The 19,502-nt window shown below is 39.3% G+C and overlaps 1 protein-coding gene across 3 annotated transcripts in view; it reads right to left on the bottom strand.

Annotated features, from left to right (window-relative positions):
- MINPP1 (multiple inositol-polyphosphate phosphatase 1) overlaps positions 1-17,900 on the bottom strand; it is a 53,412-nt gene extending 35,512 nt beyond the window's left edge. The window contains exons 1-4 of one of the 3 annotated variants that reach the window (XM_055559863.1): positions 17,208-17,899; positions 14,074-14,271; positions 10,366-10,463; positions 2,416-2,549 (exon numbers count right to left, since the gene is read on the bottom strand). In XM_055559863.1, the coding sequence (XP_055415838.1) occupies positions 2,416-2,549; positions 10,366-10,463; positions 14,074-14,271; positions 17,208-17,844 (1,067 nt within the window). In that variant the 5' untranslated portion in view covers positions 17,845-17,899. Of the gene's footprint in view, positions 1-2,415; positions 2,550-10,365; positions 10,464-14,073; positions 14,272-17,207 lie in introns of all 3 variants that reach the window. The other 2 variants (XM_055559862.1, XM_055559864.1) reach the window with 2 other exon arrangements.
- Positions 17,901-19,502: the final 1,602 nt, after the last annotated feature.

Below are 19,502 nucleotides of genomic sequence, written 5' to 3'. Positions count from 1 at the left end.
TTCCCTAACTCCCATCTAACCCAAAGAAATTTCACCAACTAAAGTCATACACACACACACACACAATTTCTCTATATATCTATATGTATATAAAACAATACCACAAACTCAATCAAATGTACCATCTTCAGTCTTTCTGTCACAATCTTTTACTACAAGATTTTCATTTCCAACTGTGAATATACAAGCTTTCATGGAATCATATTTGTCAAACAGTTTAGATTCTACCAAAGGTTCAAATTGTGAAAAGTATTTTTAAACTCTGAGAAGTACGAATGTTAAAGAGACTTTTTGATGAGAAACTCTCATTTAAAATAAAAACTTAGAAAAATTCATATCAGAAATCATGTACAATTTCACTATTTAAAATATAGCAAAAATTAGAAACTACCCAAACGCTCAGTGACAAGATGATATAACCTATGGTATTTACTTACTGAATATTGAATATTACTGAATACTGTACTCTAGTAAAAATGAATAAACTATAGAATATGTAGTTTATTCATTGAAACTGAAAGATGATGCTGTGAAAGTGTTGCACTCAATATGCCAGCAAATTTGGAAAATTCAGCAGTGGCCACAGGACTGGAAAAGGTCAGTCTTCATTCCAATCCCAAAGAAAGGCAATGCCAAAGAATGCTCAAATTACCGCACAATTGCACCCATCTCAAACGCTAGCAAAGTAATCCTCAAAATTCTCCAAGCTGGGCTTCAGCAATACGTGAACCGTGAACTTCCTGATGTTCAAGCTGGTTTTAGAAAAGGCAGAGGAACCAGACATCAAATTGCCAACATCTGCTGGATCATGGAAAAAGCAAGAGGGTTCCAGAAAAACATCTATTTCTGCTTTATTGACTATGCCAAAGCCTTTGACTGTGTGGATCACAATAAACTGCGGAAAATTCTGAAAGAGATGGGAATGCCAGACCACCTGATCTGCCTCTTGAGAAACCTGTATGCAGGTCAGGAAGCAACAGTTAGAACTGGACATGGAACAACAGACTGCTTCCAAATAGGAAAAGGAGTACATCAAGGCTGTATATTGTCAACCTGTTTATTTAACTTATATGCAGAGCACATCATGAGAAACGCTGGACTGGAAGAAACACAAGCTGGAATCAAGATTGCTTGGAGAAATATCAATAACCTCAGATATGCAGATGATACCACCCTTATGGCAGAAAGCGAAGAGGAACTAAAGAGCCTCTTGATGAAAGTGAAAAAGGAGAGTGAAAAAGTTGGCTTCAAGCTCAACATTCAGAAAACGAAGATCATGGCATCTGGCCCATCACTTCATGGGAAATAGATGGGGAAACAGTGGAAACAGTATCAGACTTTATTTTTGGGGGCTCCAAAATCACTACAGATGGTGACTGCTGCCATGAAATTAAAAGACGCTTACTCCTTGGAAGGAAAGTTATGACCAACCTAGATAGCATATTCAAAAGCAGAGACATTACTTTGCCAACAAAGGTCCGTCTAGTCAAGGCTATGGTTTTTCCAGTGGTCATGTATGGATGTGAGAGTTGGACTGTGAAGCAGGCTGAGCGCCGAAGAATTGATGCTTTTGAACTGTGGTGTTGGAGAAGACTCTTGAGAGTCCCTTGGACTGCAAGGAGATCCAACCAGTCCATTCTGAAGGAGATCAGCCCTGGGATTTCTTTGGAAGGAATGATGCTAAAGCTGCAACTCCAGTACTTTGGCCACCTCATGAGAAGAGTTGACTCACTGGAAAAGACTCTGATGCTGGGAGGGATTGGGGGCCAGAGGAGAAGGGGACGACAGAGGATGAGATGGCTGGATGGCATCACTGACTCTATGGACGTGAGTCTGAGTGAACTCCGGGAGTTGGTGATGGACAGGGAGGCCTGGCGTGCTGCGATTCATGGGGTCACAAAGAGTCAGACACGATTGAGCGACTGATCTGATCTGATCTGATAGAATATGTAACAACATGATAAATATTATAAATGTAATGTTGGAGGGGGAAAGAAACAATCCCAAAACACAGTAAGCATATGTCTCTAAGCAAAACTAAGTATGTCATTTGGGCACAGATACATTCACAATAAAAAAAATTTTACAGAGACTAAGGAATAATATGAACCAAATGGGGTATAGTCTGCAAAGGGGATAGGAAGTAAATAGGGCCAGGGGAGTGTGGAAAATGAAATCATGGAGAAATACATAAATAGACAAATACATAAAAAGACTAATGCGCCAGTTCTTGGGTTGAATGGAGGGTGTACATGCTTTATAACTTACATAGGTCATCTAATTCTTTTGTAAGTATAATTATTTTTTAATAACATAAAAGCAAAATCTATTTTTAAAAATCACCCATTATAAAACATTTTCCAGAAGCTTAATTGGGCTTTAATCCTGTTTTAAAAAGTTTTTAAAAGTTTTTACCGTTGTTTCTGTTTAACTGCTTTGTCCAAGTGCTGAAAGATATCCTGAAACAGGGTGCAGCTGGATCGACTGTTAATAGAATACCCATATCCTCTTTTCCAATATTGTTTCAGATCATTTAAATATTCTAAAACCTAAAAATAAAAATTTTAAAAATCATTACATTTTTATTAATAGATTTTCTGATTTAATAATGATCTCTCAGAAAAGGTTACATTGTTTAATCACTATTCTACACAAAGTACAGGAGAATCTTAGCAGTTACAAAGTTTTTATTTACCACTTCAAGTATTTAAGGGTGAGACCCAGAGATTTACGCTGATTCACAAACCTGAATGGGAATGTAGAGACTGACATGAAAGAGCAAGTCAGCAGTATTCACAGCCAACAATCCCAGCATCCTTAACAGTTCAGAAGAGTGGGATAAAGACAGGCGCATGCCTCCCTTCTCTTCTAAAATTATATTAAGATCATAGCAAAGATAGAAACAGAAAAAAGAAAACAAATAGAAAAATATTCATTAGAGCACAGAAAGTTGCTCACAGTGAGTCAGGAATTTTAAAGAATTTTAGGAAGGTAGAAACCAGATAGAAAATGAGTTACTTTAATTCAAACAACCAAAAACAGTAATAAAAATAGCAATAAAAGTAGACCAAGATTATGGAAAATTGGTACTAGAAGGAATGTATTAATATATTAAAACATTCTAAAGGACAAACTGACAAAAGACACACATCTCTAAGACGTATTAATTCCATTTATTATAATAATCACAGAGGAACATGAGAGACAATGTACAAGAATATCTTAGAATAGCAATGCTTATAGGAACCAAAAAAAAAAAAAATCCTGGAAATACCTAAACTTCATTAAGAGGTAGATAATTAAACTATAATATACACATACTATGGATACTATGAGATTATTTATAGATCTACATGAACTGATGTGGAAAGATCTCCAAGACATAATGCTGAATGAGAACAGATGGTTAAGAATAATAAATACTTGCTGGCCTCACCGCAGGCAATAGATCAGAGCACCAACTACTGTTAAAGTGTGCAAGCATGATCAGTTGCTCAGTCATGTCCGACTCTTTGTGACCCTATGGACTATAGCCCACCAAGCTCCTCTGTCCGTGGGATTATCTCAGCAAGAATACTGGAGATGCCATTTTGTCTTTCAGGGGATCTTTTCGACCTAGGAATCAAACCTGTGTCTCCTGTAGCTCCTGCACTGGCAGGGGGATTCTCTACCCCTGAGCCACCTGGGAAGCCCATTGTAGTGTGATGGGGCAATATCAGGCATTTCTGAACCTGTCATGGCCAGGGTATTCTTACTCTACTGGGTTTATTTTTATGTAGCCCAGTGTATGTTGTTTAACTATTGTTGGTAAGGAGAGAAGAGCAAGATGGAGGGAAGGATGGGACACAGATATGTATAGAAGATGGTCATATGTGAGCCAGCGAAAAAGGTCTGGAACAGATCTTTCTCTTACAGCTCTCAGAGGAGACTAGGCCTGCTGACATCTTAAGTGTGGACTAGTAGTGGAATATATTAATCTTCTTTTTTCATTTTCCTGAGAGGTAATTGAAAGCTATAATTTATGCAGTTATTTTCAATGTTTGGAGCCTTATGCCTTTCACAGATTTATTAAAAATGCTGGATCTCTTTTGAGTTTTGAAATCTTGGACACATTCCATAATTTAGTTGAGATTTACTTCATTATCTGCTGAGAGTTCCAGCACCTCCTCAGAATTGTGCAAAGTCCTCAAAAATACCCTTACCACACAGACAGTGTTCAATAAATGCCAATTGTTTTGTGAATTTCTGTATTTTTGTAAGACATTTGTTAAAGAAAAAAAGTAGAATAAATACAGTACAATACCATTTACTACCAAAATACACACATACATTAAAAGATTGAAAAGTACACATTAAACTGACAAGAAGGGTAGATTTTCTGTGGAGACCTCTTAACTTGGAGATGGTGATTAAGGTAGCCTTTATCTGAATGTTAAAACTTGTAATTCATGTATCATTTGATCTAACACCAAAAGTGGAGGATAAAAAGTTGCAATCCAAAAGAGGTACAAGAGAAGACTATGTAGCCGATATGAGCCATTCTTCCCAGAAAAGTCCCTAGAGAAATTAAGTGCTAGCTGTAAGTTTAAAACCAAGAGCAAGGACAGGCCAGTGCCATGTACTAAAAACAAAACTCAACAAATACTAAAAGTGAAAGTGAAGTCGCTCAGTCGTGTCCAACTCTTTGCAACCCTGTGGACTCTAGCCTACAAGGCTCCTCTGTCCATGGGATTCTCCAGGCAAGAATACTGGAGTGGGTTGCTAAAGAGGTAATTAAATAAAGAAGTTAACAAAAGGACAAAGTAAAAAAATTTTTAATGAAAATAAAAAGAATTAGACAAAGTTTTGCCAAATCTTTTCAAGAAATGAAACAAAAATAGTATCAGAAATGAAAAAGAAGAGGCACTCTGAAACTGACACAGGGAAAAGAATGTCAGGCAGAATGCAGCAGTCTTGCTGAGTCAAGAAGTCAGTACTCAGAGTTTAGTAAGTCTGAAGTGACTGGGATTAGAAGGTTAGAGAAGAGAGGAAGAAGGTACACAGAAAAAGAACTCCAGAAGTCACGGGGGCGGCGGGGGGAATCCCCTTGATTATGTCGCTAACGTTATGGCATTTGTAAGCTGGTCACTGCAGAGCTGGCACAAGGCTAGGAGATGCTCACGTTGCAAGCAGCTTAAGTAGAGAGCTTCCACAGACACCAAGAGATCCAGGATTTCAATCTGGACACCAAAGGCATACTTTAACAGTAAAGATGTGTATAAGTAAAGTCTTGTGTCTCAGTTTTGTAAGGTCAGGTCTAGAGTATGAAACTCAGGAAGAATGAAGCTTCAAAAGGATCAAACTGATCCACAAGTAACTTAACTGCAGAATAAAACAAAATTCAACACTTAAAAGACAAAATCCAGGTATTCAACACCGTAACGTTCACAGTGTCCATTATCTAATAAATAATTACTAGAAATACAGGAATAAACAAGAAACATAACATTAAGTAGGAGAAAAATCAGTCAATACAAGAATCTATCTTAAGAAAAAAGCACAATTCAATACTAGAAAATGTACTAATGTAATTAACTATGCTAGAAGATTAAAGAAGAAAAAATAATCATCTTCCTAGATGCCAGAAATCCAGCACATTCTTCATTTTAAAAACAATAAACAAATAGAAAGTTTTAGTCGACAAGAAACAGAAATTTTCTTGGTAAGGATAACTACTGGTGACTATGCCAAACATATTTGATAATGAAAAACTGAACATGCTCTTACCTAGAAAATATAAAGATATGTCTGCTCTCTTCTCTCAGAAATCACTCTAAACAACAAGAATCAGAAAGAGAAAGGCAAATGCTGCTTTCAAAGAGATTAGAAATCCTGAGCCACCACCATAAATGAGGACGGAGTGCCAAATGCAGTAAAAATCAAACACAACATCTCAGATAAAACCAGCAGAAGACAGATCCTCAAAGCACACAGTACACTTGCGGAATTAAATCCAGCAATCCTTGCTCAAAACAATGAAGTCTAACAGGAGCCTCCCTGGACAGTGTGTAACACCATTACAGGAAACATACTGACCATCCATCTCTACATGAAGTGTACTGCAAAGAATCTCGGAGAAAAACTCTAAATTGTAAGGAACACTATTTATCTCTGAACCAATAGGCTCATCCCCATTGGCCACTTGAGAAGTAAAAGCTGAACTCATTGCAAAGATGAGTAATTAAAAAGGTGCTAGTGTCTATACAAACATACAAATTAAAAACAAGACAGCTACACAGATAAAACAGCCAGAAAAAAGCCCACTCACCCTAGAAATTCTACAGAGCAGATGAAAACTATAATTAAATATAGTATCATGAATTCTAAAGACTTAAGAAAATAAAATAATCATTTAAAAAAGAAAGTACAAAATGAGAAAAAAAAAGATACGGGAAGAAGCCTAAAGATAGAAATATACACTGGAACAGCTCCAAAAATAGTTTGGCTTCTACAAAGAACCCATATGAATGAAGAGGAAAGGGAATACCAATGAGGGAGGCCAAAACTGTAGATGAATTACTGCCATCACCAGGTAGAGCACAGAACTTAACATATTATGAACATTTTATAAAAGAATAGGTATTGCAAATCCATTCATCCTCTCTGAACTTTGGAAATACATTCACCCTATAAAAAGAAGAATTTGGATTATATTAGCTGGCGCAGGAGGGCCTAGAGGAGCTGTTCCACGTTCAAGGTCAGGAGGGCTGGTGCTGAGGAGATACCCCTCGTCCAAGGTAAGGAGCAGCTGTAAAGAGATACCTACGTCCAAGATAAGAGAAACCCAAGTAAGATGGTAGGTGTTGCAAGAGGGCATCAGAGGGCAGACACACTGAAACCATACTCACAGAAAACCAGTCAATCTAATCACAGTAGGACCACAGCCTTCTTTAACTCAATGAAACTAAGCCATGCCCGTGGGGCCACCCAAGACAGGCAGGTCATGGTGGAGAGGTCTGACAAAATGTGGTCCACTGGAGAAGGGAATGGCAAACCACTTCAATATTCTTGCCTTGAGAACCCCATGAACAGTATGAAAAGGCAAAATGATAGGATACTGACAGGAACTAACTCCCCAGGTCAGTACGTGCCCAATATGCTACTGGAGATCAGTGGAGAAATAACTCCAGAAAGAATGAAGGGATGGAGCCAAAGCAAAAACAATACCCACCTGTGGATGTGACTGGTGATAGAAGCAAGGTCCAATGCTGTAAAGAGCAATATTGCATAGGAACCTGGAATGTCAGGTCCATGAATCAAGGCAAATTGGAAGTGGTCAAACAAGAGATGGCAAGAGTGAACGTCGACATTCTAGGAATCAGCAAACTAAAATGGACTGGAATGGGTGAATTTAACTCAGATGACCATTATATCTACTACTGTGGGCAGGAATCCCTCAGAAGAAATGGAGTAGCCATCATGGTCAACAAAAGAGTCCGAAATGCAGTACTTGGATGCAATCTCAAAAACGACAGAATGATCTCTGTTCGTTTCCATGGCAAACCATTCAATATCACAGTAATCCAAGTCTATGCCCCAACCAGTAATGCTGAAGAAGCTGAAGTTGAACAGTTCTATGAAGACCTACAAGACCTTTTAGAACTAACACCCCAAAAAGATGTCCTTTTCATTATAGGGGACTGGAATGCAAAAGTAGGAAGTCAAGAAACACCTGGAGTAACAGGCAAATTTGGCCTTGGAGTAGGAAATGAAGCAGGGCAAAGACTAATAGAATTTTGCCAAGAAAATGCACTGGTCATAGCAAACACCCTCTTCCAACAACACAAGAGAAAACTCTACACATGGACATCACCAGATGGTCAACACCGAAATCAGATTGATTATATTCTTTGCAGTCGAAGATGGAGAATCTCTATACAGTCAACAAAAACAAGACCAGGAGCTGACTGTGGCTCAGATCATTAACTCCTTATTACCAAATTCAGACTTAAATTGAAGAAAGTAGGGAAAACCACTAGACCATTCAGGTATGACCTAAATCAAATCCCTTATGATTATACAGTGGAAGTAAGAAATAGATTTAAGGGCCTAGATCTGATAGATAGAGTGCCTGATGAACTATGGAATGAGGTTCGTGACATTGTACAGGAGACAGGGATCAAGACCATCCTCATGGAAAAGAAATGCAAAAAAGCAAAATGGCTGTCTGGGGAGGCCTTACAAATAGCTGTGAAAAGAAGAGAAGCGAAAAGCAAAAGAGAAATGGAAAGATATAAGCATCTGAATGCAGAGTTCCAAAGAATAGCAACAAGAGATAAGAAAGCCTTCCTCAGCAATCAATGCAAAGAAATAGAGGAAAACAACAGAATGGGAAAGACTAGAGATCTCGTCAAGAAAACTAGAGATACCAAGGGAACATTTCATGCAAAGATGGGCTCGATAAAGGACAGAAATGGTAAGGACCTAATAGAAGCAGAAGATATTAAGAAGAGGTGGCAAGAATACATAGAACAACTGTACAAAAAAAGAGCTTCACGACCCAGATAATCATGATGGTGTGATCACTCACCTAGAGCCAGACATCCTGGAATGTGAAGTCCAGTGGGCCTTAGAAAGCATCACTATGAACAAAGCTAGTGGAGGTGATGAAATTCCAATTGAGCTATTTTAAATCCTCAAAGATGATGCTGTGAAAGTGCTGCACTCAATATGCCAGCAAATTTGGAAACCTCAGCAGCGGCCACAGGACTGGAAAAGGTCAGTTTTCATTCCAATCCCAAAGAAAGGCAATGCCAAAGAATGCTCAAACTACTGCACAATTGCACTCATCTCATATGCTACTAAAGTAATGCTCAAAATTCTCCAAGACAGGCTTCAGCAGTACGTGAACCATGAACTTCCAGATGTTCAAGCTGGTTTTAGAAAAGGCAGAGGAACCAGAAATCAAATTGCCAACATCTGCTGGATCATGGAAAAAGCAAGAGAGTTCCAGAAAAACATCTATTTCTGCTTTATTGACTATGCCAAAGCCTTTGACTGTGTGGATCACAATAAACTGTGGAAAATTCTTCAAGAGATGGGAATACTAGACCACCTGACCTGCCTCTTGAAAAAGTTAGAAGCAACAGTTAGAACTGGACATGGAACAACAGACTGGTTCCAAATAGGAAAAGGAGTATGTCAAGGCTGTATATTGTCACCCTGCTTATTTAACTTATATGCAGAGTACATCATGAGAAATGCTGGGCTGGAAGAAGCACAAGCTGGAATCAAGATTGCTGGGAGAAATATCAATAATCTCAGATATGCAGATGACACCACCCTTACGGCAGAAAGTGAAGAAGAAAAAGCCTCTTGATGAAAGTGAAAGTGGAGAGTGAAAAAGTTGGCTTCAAGCTCAACATTCAGAAAATGAAGATCGTGGCATCTGGTCCCATCACTTCATGGGAAATAGATGGGGAAACAGTGGAAAAAGTTTCAGACTTTATTTTGGGGGGCTCCAAAATCACTGCAGATGGTGACTGCAGCCATGAATTTAAAAGACCCTTACTCCTTGGAAGAAAAGTTATGACCAACCTAGATAGCATATTCAAAAGCAGAGACATTACTTTGCCAACAAAGGTCCATCTAGTCAAGGCTATGGTTTTTCCAGTGGTCACGTATGGATGTGAGAATTGGACTGTGAAGAAGGCTGAGCACTGAAGAATTGATGCTTTTGAACTGTGGTGTTGGAGAAGACTCTTGAGAGTCCCTTGGACTGCAAGGAGATCCAACCAGTCCATTCTGAAGGAGATCAGCCCTGGTATTTCTTTGGAAGGAATGATGCTAAAGCTGAAACTCCAGTACTTTGGCCACCTCATGAGAAGAGTTGACTCACTGGAAAAGACTCTGATGCTGGGAGGGATTGGGGGCAGGAGGAGAAGGGGACGACAGAGGATGAGATGGCTGGATGGCATCACTGACTCTATGGACGTGAGTCTGAGTGAACTCCGGGAGTTGGTGATGGACAGGGAGGCCTGGCGTGCTGCGATTCATGGGGTCGCAAAGAGTCGGACACGACTGAGTGACTGAGCTGAACTGAGCTCTACAATCCTTTACGGCAGTAAAATTTGATGATGGGTTAAGTAGGTTTTTAAACAGGTGGATCTAGAAATCAAATCACAATGAAGAATGTTTCCCAGAGTTTTATGAACACAACCTATTTACAAACAGATAGGTCCTATCTGAACAATTAATCTTTGTTAAGAAAATTATGAGATAGTCCAAGACACTTAATGTTCCCTACTCTTTTTTGAAAAGCTGCTTCAAATAACAACAATGAAAACCATGCAAAGAAGGCAAAGAAACTCCAAAAGTAATACATACCTTTGCATCGTCTATGTCAAAAACATCACACCAAGGAGATTTAACACCTTTAATTGCCAGGTCAAAGGAACAGGTGAAAAAAGCTACCTGAATTAAATCTGAGGAAAAAAGAAAGAGTAAAATTTGTGGGTTACTATTTTATGCAGTATTCCAAAGGCTGAATATCTACAGAATGCCAATGATTTACTACATAAATCATAGTTTGATTCTGTTAATTTTAGAGGGTTGGAAGAGGGGAGATAAAGTTATAAAAGGTTTTAATCCCCAACTTGAAAATTAGCATTAACAAGGGACATTTATTGAACAGTTCTTTTAAGTACACAACAATTTACTTTATAACTATTAAGAATAAAGTACAGAGAAGGATATAAAAAAAGAGAGAAGAAAAAGGGCAGAGTTAAGCGAGGAGTCAGGAGGAAGGTGAAACAAAGGGTCAAGAAGGAGAGAAAGAGGGAAAAATCATACTATGAGACCTGACTCTGCCACTAAGTATCTTGGGTAACTCATTCTAGGCTCCCTGGATCTCTACACAAAATAGGCAAAGCATTTATCCTTTGTTAAGCAATAGTAAAGAATATATAATTAATATATCTATAACACATAAAGGGTACCTATATTCAATGAGAAAAAACAGAATAATCCAACAGAACATGGCCATGGTTTATAAAGAGGCAATTCACAGTAGGAATGAAATAACTAATAAACATATGAAAGGATGTTCAACCTTACAAGTAAACAAAGAAACACAAAATAAAGCTAGATATCATTTTTCATTAATCGAATTGGTAAAAGTCAAAATGACTAATAATATCCACTATTGGATGAATTAGGGGGAATGAGCATTCTCATATATTGCTGATATAAATTTTTCTACACTTTCAGAGAACAATTTGGTAGTATATGTCAAGATGTAAAACATTCATGCTCCTTAATCCAATAAATCTACCTATATTTGTTTATCTTATAAACTCTCAAGTGCTTGTTGCATTATTTGAAAGAGTTAAAAACTAAGAAACACTTCAGTAGAAAAGTAATTTCCTATACAAAGAATCTGGACTGTATTAGCTTCAGCCTTTCTGACCAGTAAAATTTAATGATAGGGTAAATAACTTATAACTAGTATTGACCTAAAAATGTATCATATATATTTTTGAAATAACACAATTTAAAAAAATTACTCAGCTACATTTCTAAATAAGAATAAATTACAAAAAATACATTCAACTTCACCTTTCTATGTAAAAACAAAGGTATTTAAATAGCTAAAGTATTTTCAAGCAGCTCTCTGCGCCAGGTACTGTGTTAATGTTTTGCATGAATAAATCTAATACAATCCTTCCAATAATCCTATGAGGCAGGCACAATTCCTATATCTGTTTTACACAGAAAGAAACCATGACATAGTTATTAAGGAACTAGTGATGTATAAAGATCAGAGAGTTATTCAAAAGTATATCAAAGTCAAGAATCAAATGCAAACAGTCCAATTCCAGAACCCATGATTTTAACCATTATGCTAATATTGCCTCCAAAAAGTTGCTCTCACCCAATCAGTAAAATACAAATTTGTTGTTGTTTTCAGTTGCTAAGCCGTGTCTTACTCTTCTGCAACCCCACAGACCATAGCCCACCAGGCTCTTCTGTCCATGGGATTCCCCAGGCAAGAACACTGGAGCGGGTTTCCATTTCCTTCTCCAGGGGATCTTCCCGACCCAGGGATCAAACCCATGTTTCCTGCATTGACAGGCAGACTCTTTACCACTGACCCACCAGAGAAGTCCAAAACACAAAAATCCTTGTCAATTCAGAGACTAGAAACAGTTTTTTTAAAAAAAATCTTAAACAATCTTAAATGTCCACTAACAGAATAATGACTAGATACTGGTAGTTATATAATGTAATTCTATACATAAGTATAAATGTAGAACTAGAATTATATGCATTAAATAAAAAAATGCAAAGTTGAATTAAAATCAAATTTCAGACTAATATCATAGTTTGACATCATTCCTAGAAGTTTAAAAATCTGAAAATTATATCCCATTTAGGTACATAAATATAAACATTAAAAACTGACACGGGATGACTTAAATGCTCAATTCATAACAACAGTTACCTGTGGGGAGAAAAGGAAAGGAATGAGATCCTGGAGAGGGCCTTGCTTGCTTGCTTGCTAAGTCACTTAAGTCGTGTCCGACTCTGTGCGACCCCATAGACAGTAGCCCACCAGGCTCCCCCGTCCCTGGGATTCTCCAGGCAAGAACACTGGAGTGGGTTGCCATTTCCTTCTCCAATGCATGAAAGTGAAAAGTGAAAGTGAAGTCACTCAGTCGTGTCCGACTCTTAGAGACCCCATGGACTACAGCCTACCAGGCTCCTCCGTCCATGGGATTTTCTAGGCAAGAGTACTGGAGTGGGGGTGCCATTGACTTCTCCGAGAGAGGGCCTAAGGGCCCTCAATTTATTTACAGCAACTAACTGAAGCATAATTTTAAAATCTGATCAAATTAAGTTATGGGTATATAGATACTCATTATATTATCCTTTATGTACTATGTACTTGAATTATTTCCCAAATAAGTAATTTTTAAAGCTCTGCAAATGACTCCAATGCATAGCCAGTTGAAGAAAGAGAAAAAACTCAATTTTAAATGCTACTAGGCATCTTCACGTTTCTGATCCTTTGGCATTCCAGGTGGTGCAGTGGTAAAGAATCTGCCTGCCAATGCAGGAACTGCAGGAGACTGGGGTTTGATTTCTGGGTTGGGAAAATCCTCTGGAGGAGGGTATGGCAACCCACTCCAGTAATCCTGCCCAGAGAATTCCATGGACAGAGGAGCTTGGCAGGCTACAGTCCATGGTGTCACAAAGAGTTGGACATGACCGAGCATGCACTCACATAAAGCATTTAGACACCAGCTCAACAGATGCTAGTCTACTTTATTTGTTCCCAACATCTCCTACTTCTAGTCCTTGGAAATTTATTCACACTATAAAGAAATCACACTCTATATATAGATTGATCAGTATCTGCTATATGGATTACACATTCTTAGAAAACGGGAAATTTTTTTATTATTTTTCTTAATTTCTCATTGCTAGGTGAGCATGTATCCTGGTTTTCCACCTGCTCTCCTGGCACAATTATTAATAGTGTTTCCTTTTACCCAGGTTGCATGATAAATTGCAGCCAACCCATCCACTGCAACAGCTTATGACAGATATGTCGGTTCACTTTCTCAAAATCTCTAGGATAAAAGCCTCAAAGGAAAAAAAAAAATTACACTTCTTTTCTAAAACTTTATCCCTTTCAAACATTAACATGTACTTCTGAACTGCTTTAAAAGCCAAAGAATTTTTATATGATTTTCCATTTGTATTACTTTAGGAGGAAATAATTCAGAAAAGATAATTTCTGTTTTGGGGTTGAAGGTTCACATAACTTTGCCCTAAAAAAAAAAAAAAATCCAGTATACATCAAGAATTTTGTGTATTAACTTACATAAAACTCAAAGAAAAATCTGAACCTAAAAATAGTAAGCATGAGATATAAATCTTCTTCACCTAGAACACATTATTTTCTCAGTGTAAAATCAACTGCAGTCCTTTAAAAGGAATAACTTTATGCTTCCATATTTTTCCATATTTACAGTTTAAAAATCACTTAAATTATTTCAGAGTTCAAATGCAACATAACAGGTACATTACCTGCATTTAAGTTGTTGACTGGCACTTGCAAAATATCTGCAACTTTTTTTAAAATGTTCTGCATTTCTGGTCCAGTTTTGAAGGCTTCTACATGATAAAGAGCAGTAGCATTCCTTTCCACTTGAGTTAAAAACTTCTCACAATGATCAAAGAACCTCATTAATTTATCATTAATTCTTGGAGGTCCACACTCCATATCTGAAAGGAGAAAAAAATATTGTGTGTATACATATGTGTGTGTGTATATATATACATATATACATATATATATATGTATATATACATCCATTGATAGGAATGACAATTTCAAATTATTGAAAATTTTGTTTCAAGTATAAAGAGGAACACTAAAAACCTATTCACACCTCAACATATCTGAAATAAGTAAACACACTGCTTATGAAGGACATGGGGCAGAACTATCTCCCACTTGTAAAGATAGTTCATGAGAGGTTGAAAAAAAGACGCTGAAAAAGACTAAAGAAACAGAGAACATCAAAGGTAAAATAAAATGTTAGAGCAATACTACACTATGAAATAAACTGAAATGAATGTTTTCTTAAAGAAAATAAAAAATGATTTGACATGAATGTCATAAGAAGTACAAAAATGTATTACATAGGTACTGTTTCTATCAGGCATAGAAAATTTGAAAAATCAAACTAAAAATTAGCAAAGCTTCTAATAACTAGGTGAGAGAGAATTCAAGATAAACTCTGTTTTATTACTTTAATCCAAAGTCTAAATAAAGAGTATTTTATTTTCTCAATTAACTTTCTCAAATCTGTGTTACTTTACAAAAAGACTGCTTTGGACAAAAACTATTGACAACAACATAAGATATATTAAAGTTTCAGGTATTATGTATTTCATTGTGCTAGATGTTTCTGATTTGGTTTATTTTCTAACTGGAGCTCCTACATAACTTTCCATTAAGAATTTTATATGTTACATTATTTCCCCAATTAACGAACAAATACATACTAGAAAAGCATTCATAATCATGCTCCAACTACTGGGGTGTCTTTTACGTTTTCTCAGTCATATTTAAAATACACAGATTTTCAGTCATCATTTCTCCAAAAATTTACTATGACAAGAACACTAAGTACTAATAGTACATAATACTGTTTCTGTAATTAAAATGAGAAAATTATGTCTTGTTATACCATTTTGTTTTGGATGTGTCTGTTGAAAGATATCTATGTGAACGTATTCATTTCAAATCCTGAAATGAATAATTAAGCCCACTGAATTGGCAACTGGATTCCAGTTTTTAAGAAACATCTTGACTGAGAAAATAAGTCATCTTTATCATCTTTTTCTGTGGCCTCAAAATTTCCTAAGTGGATCTGGATAATTCACCCCTGCTATTATCTAATTACCGCTGTTCTTTAAACAGAAACAAAGGCATTGTTCTGTTTCTGTAAGGATACAAAATCCAATTCAGTGGCTTCCCTCCAAACCCCAGATGTACAAAACAGGCAAAACAATTGTCTGTAGATAATAATAATGCAGCTAAGCAAAAGGTTTAATCTCTGAGACTGAAAATGGTGAGGGGCAGCTTATCCTGAACTATTTTGACCCAGGGCGAGCAAAAGCTAATTCTCACAATGCCATTTAAGGGCAAAAAATCATTCATCCCAGAAGGTCCAGTAGTTCCTTTCTGGTATATACTAGTGTATACCAACATTCAGCTAACTTTAAAAAATTGTGGGAAATTTTTACTCATATTAATGGAAAAAGTGTAGCTATTTAATTAAAAAGCACAATTCAACAAGTGACTAAACACAAGTCAGCAAAATAAGTTACCCACAGGGCATTAACATGACAGTGTCAATGGAAGAAACCCTTGGAGATGGCTGAACAGCTGAAGAGAGGATGCTATTTGAGAAATGACAAACCAATCTACTTCTAATTTATTTTTCACTTGGGCTTTTTAAAGCTAAACGATGCCTCACCTCAACTTTGACCTTAAAGCTGATCAAGAAGTATTAACACTTGTTCATCTCTCTGGCACAAAAATGTCATGTTTTCATTCTTATCCTTAAGTTATAGGACAAATAGAAGGTGTACATATAGTGCAACGGTTAAGAGATCAAGTTCTAAATCATTTTCCCTGGGTCCATACCCAGTCATCTGAAATTAGGCAAATAATTGCTTCTATGTCTCAACCTCCTCATCTGTTAAGATGGGCAAAAATGCCATCAACTTCAGAGAGCTGTTGTAAAGATTATGTGAAATAAGTGTGAGGCATGCCTGGCACACAGCAAGCATTAAGTGTTTGCTATTATTATTGTTGTTGTCTATGACTATTAAAACACTTTCTAAGGAAAAAAGCATCATTCCGGAGAAAACAGAAGGCCTAGATTCTGGGCCTGACTCTTAGTCCTTAAACTAAGAAAGGACAATCAGTAAGGGATATTCTTGGGCTCAGCATCATGACCTGTGAAATAAGAACAATGCTAGATGATCTCCCAAACTTTGCAAAAGCATAAGTAATGGAATAAATTAGTAAAGTACTGTGCCATGACCATGGACCACAGCTACAAAGAGAGTAACTCTACAGTACATGCAAGAACAAAAGAGAAAAAAACAGAGCAGTAAAGAAAATCCGAGGGCAGCTTCCTAAAATAGGTTGTAGGTCTAGAACTGGTATCTGAAAAAGTTGTTAATGAAAAAAACAAAACAACATCCAAATAGTATCAGAGGTAAAGCCTGAGGAAAAAAACTCATAGATTGTATTAAATTTAAAAAAAAAAAAAAAAAAAAAAAAAAGGTGTGCCCAACTGTGGAACTCGCTGTCAGAGAGAGGAAAGGGACAAGGGTTGGTGCTCAGAGAGAGAAATTCATTTTGGGAATGGATGATCAAAAACTGCCCTGGCCTCTCTCTTTTACTACTGGATCCCCCCAACGTCTACTACAGCTTCCTGTACGTAGAAGGTAACCAAATTCATCCCTGATAAAAGAATAAATGAACATCATGGATGTATGTATGAGAAGTCAAGAGCTGAACAACCCAAAGGATGGGCGCGGGGTGGGCGGAGAAGGACAAGGAGGCTGGGGTCAGAGGGAAGTGAGGAGAGGCTGGAGTCGGGGAAGTCCAGGATCTGGGGGCGACCCAGGGTGGTCACCTGAGACGTCGGGTGGCGGTAACCCCGGGTGGTAGTGCTGCCAGAGCCCTTGGAGGAAGGCGGCGCCGCTGTCCACGCAGCGGTGCTTGGAGCTGGTGACTAGCTGCAGGCGGCCGTAGTTCTCTCGGCTGAAGAGGGCAGGGAAAAGGGAGGCCAGGCGCAGGGCCAGCTGTCGCATGTCCTGCCGCCCCTTCTCCACCAGCTGCCCGTCCATCCAGTCAGCGTACCACAGCGGCCAGTCGGCCAGTGCGGCGCCCAGGTCGCCGCGGCCGGCAGCGCGAGTCCGGTCATCCTCGGCCCCGCGGGCCTGCAGCAGCCCGTGCAGCTGCCGCAGCTTCCGGATCTGTTTGGTCGTCGGGTAGCGGGTGCCATGGCGGATGAGGGCGACCAGTTGCACCGGGGTGCAGGTCTCCTCTAACAACTCCGGGTCCCGCCGCGGCACTTCGGGGTCCGGCAGCAGCCCGGGGTTGGCATCCTCGTAGCGAGTCTTGGTGCCAAAGTAGGGGCTGAGCGCGGAAACCACACTGTTCTCCGGCTCCAGGAGGGAGCAGCGAGAGAGCGACGAGACCAGCGCCACAGCCAGGACCGCGACGGGCGTTGCGGAGACCCTGACGAGGCTGCACGGGCCGCGGGGCATGGTGCGCTGCGACCCGCGGAGGGTAACGTACCGGCTGGGTCGCCAACTTCCGGCTCCGGTGGGCAGGGGGCGGGCCTGAAGGGCGCTTCCGGCCGGTGCCCCCGGGATTCACAGAGAGTTCTCAGCACTCCGGCTCTGAAGAGGTAGCCGTGGCTGGCGGAGCACCTAGAGGACAGGCGGGATGCTACGAGGAGCCCAGTGGACTCGTGGCTCAGGTGAAGCCGGCAGAAATCTCCGAGGAGTTTTGGAGACCTGTGGCTAAGGTGGAGCCTGCATCTCTTGGCCCTGGAACGTGGGCGAATTTCCTCATAGCTGGCGCCTCAGGGACTGACTCAAAGACTCCCCCACTGTTTTCATTCTCTTGGTTGTGAATGAACCCGGATTCAGGCTTAGTCTCCAAAGCTGCCAAAACAGGACACGTTTTAACAGCTGACTCTTGTGTCATCATTCTTAATTGTACTCTGTTTTTCAAAATGTGGTTTGAACCAGCTGCATCAAATCTGCCTGAAGCCTTTGATGAAAATGTAGATTCGTGGATCCTGCCCCCAAATACCTCCTAAGCCCAAGGTTTTCCCGCGTTTGAGTTGCCCTTTTACAGCAGGCAGAGAAGAACCTAGAAAGAGGCTCAGTTCTCCAGGAAATGTAATTCCTGAATTTTGGTATTTTCTTGACACAGAGCGGCAAAGCTGACATCAGCGAGACAGCATCCCAGAAGTACTGGCTTGATACCGAAGGTTTAGCAAGTAGAGACAGCAATCCTAACAACTCGGGAGCGTTGAGTCATGGTCCAATAGATTTTCTCCATTATTAAGTATGAGCTAATCTTTGTGAAGCAAACGAGGTCTGTATTTACCATCACTTTGAGTCCAGACTCTTCCTCCCACATAATTACATTTTTGTAGGTTATTGCTCAGAATCGCACTCCAGAAGTCATAAATCTGAACAGTACCTTGGTTTCTCCACTTGTTACTCTCTCAGTCGTGTCTGACTCTCTGCAATCCCATGGTCTGTAGCCTGCCAGGCTCCTCTGTTCATGGAATTCTCCAGGCAAGAATATTGGAGTGGGTTGCCATTTCCTTCTCCAGAGGATCTTACCAGGGATCAAACCCGGGTCACTTGCATTGCAGGCAGATTCTTTACCATCTGAGCCACCAGACCCTGTCCTTTTCCACTTGAATCCTAGTTTATATGCCAGCTAGGAAAGAGTATTAAAGAAATTATGTATGCTCAGTTGCTTCAGTCGTGTCTGACTGTTCGCACCTCTGTGGACTGCAGCCTGCCAGGTTCCTCAGTCAATGGGATTCTCTAGGCAAGAATACTGGAGTGGGTTGCCATGTGCTGCTCCAGGGTGTCTTCCTGACCCAGGGATTGAACCCGTGTCTTCGGCATTGCAGGCGGATTCTTTACTGACTGAGCCACCAGGGAAGCCCAAAGAAGTCATAGAATGATCCAAACAGGAGGAAGTTTGGGTTATGTTTTTCTAAGTACACTTAGAAAGTACACTTACGCTTTTCCTTCAAAGACACTTTTGGTAAGTGTCTTTTGGTAATTGCTCATGGTAAGTCCATCTCTAGCTTTATTCTTTTTATCCATAAAAGTGCCCCTCTGGTCCAGAAACAAGTACCTGTAAATGTTAAGCAGTAAGGAAAATGGTGTAA

The sequence above is a fragment of the Bubalus kerabau genome, chromosome 22 (genome assembly GCF_029407905.1).
Source record: "Bubalus kerabau isolate K-KA32 ecotype Philippines breed swamp buffalo chromosome 22, PCC_UOA_SB_1v2, whole genome shotgun sequence".
Taxonomy (NCBI): domain Eukaryota; kingdom Metazoa; phylum Chordata; class Mammalia; order Artiodactyla; family Bovidae; genus Bubalus; species Bubalus kerabau.
The sequence above is the reverse complement of the archived record's forward strand: the minus strand, read 5'-3'. Positions and strand labels throughout refer to the sequence as shown.